The sequence below is a fragment of the Lactuca serriola genome, chromosome 4, assembly GCF_051521515.1.
Source record: "Lactuca serriola cultivar US96UC23 chromosome 4, Lser_US96UC23_V15, whole genome shotgun sequence".
NCBI classification, from domain to species: Eukaryota; Viridiplantae; Streptophyta; class Magnoliopsida; order Asterales; family Asteraceae; genus Lactuca; species Lactuca serriola.
This window is the reverse complement of record NC_136411.1, coordinates 361,699,636-361,707,780: the sequence shown is the minus strand read 5'-3', so window position 1 is coordinate 361,707,780 and position 8,145 is coordinate 361,699,636. Positions and strand designations below refer to the sequence as shown.

The window sequence follows — 8,145 nt, the reverse complement described above, 5'->3', positions numbered from 1 at the left end:
TTTATTTTCTTTGGTACTTTTGTTTCTTTTATATCTGGGAAATGAAAACATATAATATTTGAATAAGTTACTGATATATGAATATGATATATGCTCGTTGATTTATTAATATTTATTTATTATAAAAATATAACCAATATATACAATTTTATTCATATATGAATATATTAGATATGATAGGAATTTTGTTCTTTTCGCATTTTTCCTCTTCTACATTGATCTTGTTTCTCTCATTATTGGTGAATCTTTATCGGAAATGTTAGTGTTCTTACCTTCATTCAATAGTAAGTAGAAGATAAATGAGTTTCATATTCATGAATGAATATTTGAATAAAACATATGTATTCATATTTTTTTTATTCACATATGAATATGTTTTGTTATATTCATATGTGAATAAAACATATATATGTCATTCTTGTTGTATTCACATTTGAATAATTTATGTATGGCAGCAAGTTATGTTCTATTCATCTGTGAATATAACATATATATTCACGAATGAACATTTGAATAAAACATATGTATTCATAATTTTTTTATTCTCATATGAATATGTTTTCTAATATTCATATCTGAATAGAAAATATCCAAGTGATTCTTGTTGTATTTACATATGAATAATGTATGTATGGCAGCAAGCTATGTTCTATTCATATGTGAATATAACATACATATTCACGAATAAATATTTGAATAAAATATATGTATTCATATTTTTTTATTCTCATATGAATATGTTTTGTTATATTCATATCTGAATAGAACATATGTAAGTGATTCTTGTTGTATTCACATATGAATAATGTATGTATGACAGCAAGCTATGTTCTATTCATATGTGAATATAACATACATATTCACGAATGAATATTTGAATAAAACATATGTATTCATATTTTTTTTATTCACATATGAATAATATTTTGTTGTATTTATATGTGAATAGAACATATGTAAGTCATTCTTGTTGTATTCACATATGAATAATGTATGTATGGCAACAAGCTATGTTCTATTCATATCTGAATATAACATACATATTCACGAATGTATATTTGAATAAAACATATGTATTCATATTTTTTTTATTCACATATGAATATGTTTTGTTATATTCATATGTGAATAGAACATATGTAAGTCATTCTTGTTGTATTCACATATGAATAATATATGTATGGCAGCAAGCTATGTTCTATTCATATGTGAATATAACATACATATTCACGAATGTATATTTGAATAAAACATATGTATTCATATTTTTTTATTCACATATGAATATGTTTTGTTATATTAATATGCGAATAGAACATATGTAAGCCATTCTTGTTGTATTCACATATGAATAATGTATGTATGGCAGCAAGCTATGTTCTATTCATATGTGAATATAACATAAATATTCACGAATGTATATTTGAATAAAACATATGTATTCATATTTTTTTTATTCACATATGAATATGTTTTGTTATATTCATATGTGAAATAGAACATATGTAAGTCATTCTTGTTATATTTACATATGAATAATGTATGTATGACACCAAGCTATATTCTATTCATATGTGAATATAACATACATATTCACGAATGAATATTAGTTTTGCTTGTGTTCAGAAGTAAACAAAACATATTTTATTTACCTTTTTGATTTGTTCTTGATTTTCGTTTATATGTATTCTTCACTGTTGGTGTTGTTTCTGTAAGGGTAAGTAGTTAATATTAGGAAAACATAAGCGAAATATTAAGTAACCTTTGTATTTTGACAGAATAGTTTTGAATAAAGTTGAAAAATGAAGAGATGATGTAAAATCATTTATATATCAAATAATATTGGATGATTCTTATAAAAATTTCAAGTAAATAAAGTAATAACGAAGGAGAGTTACGAGAATGAACGAGTATCATAAAAAAATTGAAGTAAACAATCTTTTTTGAAGAATGAACAGTGTGAAAACAATACTTTTAGTTTTAAATCAACTAATAATTATCAAAGATTACGAGAAATTTCAAGTATTCAAGTGATAATTTTAGAAATGATTCGAAATCGTTAAAAACTCGAGAAAAAACGCCAATGGTTACCTTTCATTGTCAAGAGTGAGGAAATGGTCTCGTTCATGTTTTCATCGGAAGACATTTTTCTTCGTTTATGTTATTTGATGCTTCTGCAAATGGTTTTCTTCTTATCGATTCTTCTGCAAATGGTTTTCGTGTTATGGTGTATCGAAGAAGGAAATGGTGCTTTTCTGTCGAGATTTGACGTGATATCAAATTATTCAAGTGCCCTGACGGTTTAATGTTTTTGGATTAGTTACAAATTTGTCACCGCTCATTAATGTATTTTGATTATTTACAAGTTTGACACCGTGCATTTTTTAAGCTCATTAAATAATTGGCTGAGAATGGTTCTCCATTCTCAACTTTTTTTTTTCTCAATTGAACCTTCATATATATATATATATATATATATATATATATATATATATATATATATATATATATATATATATATATATATATATATATATATATATATATATATATATATATATATAGAGAGAGAGAGAGAGAGAGAGAGAGAACAACTTCATATTAAAATATATTGTTCTGTTTGGTATTTTGTTGATAAATGTTTGAGTTGTTAGATTCTCAATTATTAATACATGTCTTAATCTAATTTACGTGTTTGCAATTATTAAAAGATGGCTGTTGCATTTTCAATCAACATACATGTCTTAGATCTAGTTTTAATGTTATATATTACTACAAAAATATAATGCAGCGATATATATTCTTGTTCATGGATATAATTATAAGCAACTATGTTCCAGTGGGCTTTTCTTTATAAGAAGTCCCATGAAATCAAATTAGTATTTTGATGATTAGGTAGTGTGCAGTACGCACATATATTGAGATAAATGAATTTATATATATCCTTAATTTTGTGGATTATAAGTGTGCAGTACATATTATAAGCAACTCTTTTATCTCGTAATATTTTGGTACCAACAGTTCTTCTACAAGCTCCTCCGTCATCTTTTCTATACTTTATTATTATTTTATACATTTCCAAAACTCATAATTTTGATTATAAAAATATTAAAACTTCTACTAAAACGGTAGTTAAAATGGTTAAACACAGGGGCAGAATACGAGTAGTAAAACTAGGGTGGCTGAAATCAAAATATCAAAAAAAAATTATATAAACATCTTTCATTTGGTTTAGTGTTATGACATTGAAAAAAAAACAATTAATATTAAATACTTTTACAACGTTTATCAAAGGGCAACTCTCCGATCTTTTGCGTCTTTAAAGTCTTGAACAATTGTCTCTAAAATAATCTTTTTCAAAAAGTTCCCTTTCGAAGTACAAAACCAATGAGTCGTTCAAAAAGTCTTCCATTTTATTCTGTAATCTTGTTTTAATAAGACTCATTGCCGAAAATGACCTCTCTGTTGTAGCAGTTGAAACCGAAAGAGTAGGTATGAGACTAGCTACTCGATAAATAAGACTAAAATTTGTTACTCTTCTAGTTTTTATCAACCATTGGCATAATTCTGAAATAGATGTCAACTGTTTATAATCTGCATATTGAATGACATTAACTTTGGAATGTTGAAGTTGCAACTTTAAAAGTACTTTCTCGTGGTCATTAAAAACTTCAGGATAAAACTTCTCTGCTAATTGACATACATCATCACTTCGAAAATGATCATAAGCATTTTTAGGATCTAAAATTGTTGAAAGTTGAAGCAATTCCATTGAACAATCATTGAATCAGTTATCCAACTCCATTAGTTGACAATTAATTGCTTCGCAAAATATATCCACATGATAATGATGTTCAAGTGTATGATCGTTATGCTCATTACGAGCTTGAACCTCTCTACTAAAATAAGGGGAAGATAAATGAGGGATGCCAATGTTGCGTAGCTCACAAAATGACCTATCAAGAGAGAGAAAATCACTCCATCTTTCACATTTCATTTTTTGCAACAACATTTTAGAGGATGCAACAACATTTCATCTCAGCGTTAAAAGTTCTGATTGCCTCCAACATTTCAAGAATATTGCTTAAAAGGCACACCAATGGTCTGAAAAAATAATAGCCTTAAGTCTCAATCTATTGTTCCTACGCTCTTCATCAGTAAATTTCTCAAAAATATTTTGTATATTTTGCATCTCATTTAACAAATCATCCCATGCTTTTTGTGCGACGTTGTGAAAAGATGTGCACTTGATACCCATATGATGCAAAAAAGCACAAGTTTCCCCACTAACTTTATACCAATTTTTAAATCCATGTATAGTAAATGCTCGTTGGCTGTAATATCCAAGTCCATAAGGTTTGTTAAAAGGAAAACAAGGGAAGCAAAACACAACATCTGAAGTCACTGAATATTCCAGCCAATGATATGACTTAAACCAAGACACATGAAAGCTACGTTTATGGGTTTCTAGTCCAAATTTTGGATATTCAGAAAGTATTGGTTAGAGGGGACCAAAATTCATGTAAGATCGTCGAATGACATCTCAGTGATTAAATGGATAATCATAGATTTGAATACGTAAACCTAGATCTCGTTCTATTGTATCAAGATTAACTTCATTAAGTTCAAGACAAACTCTTTTGGATTGATTCTTAGGAACATGAGATGTAGGGGTATTTTCATTCAAAACATTCTCTGGCAGTTCTTCAGTATCTTGATAAGAATTTACGTGTTTTCTTTTTAAAAACATGTCACATGTTAATGTTCACCAAATAACAAAATTAACTAATAATTAAAAAGTATAATTTGATAAATGGAAAACAACTAATTATTAGCTAAAATAACATAATAAACTTGTGATTTAACAATTTGTGATGTCCAAAACGAAATGACGAGTGTGGAATTAGAATAAGAATCATGAATCAATCAACCAAAATTGCAAGGAATCTTGTCAAAGCTCTTGTATATTATTGATTAAGAAACAAAACATACAAAGAGACTTTGTTTTCTCAACCTAACTGATGTTAATATAGAAAGGGAGTCTTGGTGGGAAGCTTACCTAACAAGCTAAGCTAAAGGCTATATATAATGGTTAAATACATCACATGCCAAATAAACTAAGAAACCACTTAAGTCTTCAATCAAAGCTTTCATCACAAATGCCAACTCAGTTTCAATATTTCCCATACTCAACCTTGGCTCGCCGTGGATCGATTGACCAAGAGTACACATTTCATTCCTATTCAAGAGAGCATCTTTCAAAGAAATTAGCAGATGTATATATTTGTGAGGTGGTGGCACATTATGGGGTCCCAGTCTCAGTGGTTTCTAATCAGGATGTCCGGTTCACTTCCATGTTCTGGAAGAGATTTCATGAGGAGTTGGGTACGCGACTACACTTCAGCATGAATTTTCATCTACAAACTAATGGACAGAGTGAACGGACCATTCAAACCTCGGAGGATATGCTTTGGGCATGTGTGCTGGATTTTGGCGATAGTTGGGATACGTGTCTTCCTTTGGCTGAGTTTTATTACAATAACAGTTATCATGCCAATATTAATCGACCTCCTTTTGAGATGCTCTACAGGAGGAAGTGTCGGACCCCGATTTGATGGGGGGAGGTCAGTCGACAATTCAAAGGTATCACGGAGGTGGTGCTCCAGATCACCAAGTTGATTCAGTAGGAGCGTGAGCGATTGCAGATCGCGCAGAGCCGGCAGAAGAGCTATGTTGATAGACGCCGATCGAACCTGGAATTTTAGGTCGGTGATATGGTACTCGTAAATGCGCCACCATGGAAAGGTGTCATCCGACTCAGGAAGCAAGGCAAGTTGGGTTCTAGATATATTGGTTCTTTCATGGTTATTGTTTGGGTGGGCAGGGTAGCATATCGTTTGGAGCTACCCGAGGAGCTTAGTCAGATTCACAACACTTTTCACTTCTCTCCAGCTACAGAAGTGTTTGGTTAATTACTATACAGTGGTGCCATTAGAGGATATTTCGGTGGACGAGCGCTTGAACTACATAGAGAGACTGGTTGCGATTTTAGACAGGAAAATGAAGGCTCTGCGAAACAAGGTGGTAGTTTTAGTGAAGGTGAAATGGCATCATCATAAGGGTTCAGAGTGGACGTGAGAGCTTGAGGAGGAGATGAGGGAGCATTACCCAAAGTTATTTACGTTGGTTCACTTCGAGGATGAACTCTGATTCAAGTAGGGGAGAATTGTAACGCCCGGTTCCCAGGTAATTTCTTTTAAGGATATATATATATATATATATATATATATATATATATATATATTGCAAGATGGGTCGTTATGCTAGGCGTAATTAAGAGTGACGTGGGGCGTAACTCATTAAGTTGGATGCGGGGTTTCATTGAGTACGCTAGGCGTACCTAGAGTACGCAGTCCATACTCGTGTTGAATGCAAACCCTAATTTTAGGATCTTGGACCCTATTTAAGGACTTTAATCCCTTGGAAACCCTTCTTACCATCAGCCACCACCCTCTCTTTTAGCCTCCCACAAAACCCTAGCTCCATTTTGTGAGAATTTCAAGTTTATGTGTGATTTTTGGTATGTTATAGTGAAAAATGAGAACTTTGAAGGTGTACTTAGAGTCCATAACTAATAGATCCACACTCTACTCTTCTTCATCCTCTTCCAAAAGGTATAAAGTCTCAACCTTTATGATTCTCTTGCATAGATCTAGATTTGCTTAGGTTTTGACATGTTTTGGTCCCAAGGGTTGTCTCTTGTGAGTAAAAGCTAATCCAGAAGCTTAGGTTAGCATTTCTTGATATTTTTGAGGTCCTTATTACATACAAATTGAATATTGTTGGGTATATTTCAACCATGAATGAGTTGTTGACCATTTTGTGAAGTTAAGAAGTTAGAGTTTGGTTTTGGGATTCATTAACCATGGAAAGCCATAAAATCAGGGACTTTATGGTTTTGGGACATCCATTAGGGTTAGATCCGAGTTTTGGATGATTGGTCTTAAGGGAATAAGTGCTTAATATGACTTTTGTAGACTCATCGAGTACGCTCGATTTAGGGTGGGAGTACGCAGCGCGTAACTTATGGCTGCCTCGTTTTCTGGTCGGTACCTCTATGAATGGTGTAGAGGAGGGGTATGCATGATGTACTCCCATAAGCTCTTTTGGGCCATTTTTGGGCCTTGGGTCATTATGCGTTTTGGGTTATGGTTAGTTGGGTCAAGTTTGAGAAGGGTTATGCGGCTTCTAGGTTCTAGTCTTCTAAAATCTACCAGCTATTTCCAATTAAGCTCCTTTATTACTTCACTTCTTTCATCACTACAAAATAAAATCAAAAGACTAGAGAAACACATGATCAATTGGTTAAGCTAAAACAAATCTAAAACCAAATAAAAAAGAAAAGAAAATTCAAACTCTAAAAACATCGGTTTGCCTCCCGATAAGTGCTTCTTTTTAATGGGGTCGTGAGTTGGACTCCTTCCCACTCTATATTGTTGCAATTGGCAGTGGGGTCTCTCTTTCCACTTTTTGTTCCTTCAATCTTCTCTTGTAAGCATGTACCCTTCTTACATACGCCTTTTTTGAGTTTTCCTTCTTCTTTGGAATGGCGTTTTCCTCGTGTTTTTGCTTCGACCCATTACTCTTGTAGCAAGTTATGATTCTCTTTCTCCTTTTTTTGTTCCCTTGCTTCAACATCCATCTTGTTCAAGGTTGGCTTGCTTAATTCTTGTATAATCTCTTTTTTACCTACTTCTTCATCATTACTTGAAACCAAAGTTTCTTCTTCACTTTCCTTATTCATTTTAGACTTTGGTGTTGTAAAGGCGAAAACTTAAAAATTTATGGGAACTGAGGCGCAAGTCTTGGTACGCTCAACCCTCTCCATGTTAGGCTTCTCCCAAGTCTTCAATTCTTCCTCCATTAGCTCCTCTAATTCATTTAATCCATTGAAATTCTCTTCTTCCCAATCATTCACCACTAACATCTCGTTTATTTGATTGTCATTACTCACCTTTTGGATCATGTCAAAAGTGATTTCTTCATTTTCTACACGGAGTGTGAGCTTTGAATCATGAATGTCGACTAGGGCTCTTGTGGTACTCAAGAATGGTCTTCCTAAAATTATAGGAAGGTTGTCATCTT

The 8,145-nt window shown here is 32.1% G+C and overlaps 1 protein-coding gene across 1 annotated transcript; it reads right to left on the bottom strand.

The window, feature by feature from the left end:
• Positions 1-3,319: 3,319 nt before the first annotated feature.
• Positions 3,320-3,772, bottom strand: LOC145099724 (uncharacterized). The gene has a single exon (XM_079037245.1). It carries the CDS (start codon positions 3,770-3,772, stop codon positions 3,320-3,322), a length of 453 nt encoding a protein of 150 aa, XP_078893371.1.
• Between the last annotated feature and the right edge of the window lie 4,373 nt (positions 3,773-8,145).

Excerpts from the sequence above, each read along its gene's own strand:
- LOC145099724 (XM_079037245.1), bottom strand. The coding sequence starts at position 3,772 with ATGGAATTGCTTCAACTTTCAACAATTTTAGATCCTAAAAATGCTTAT.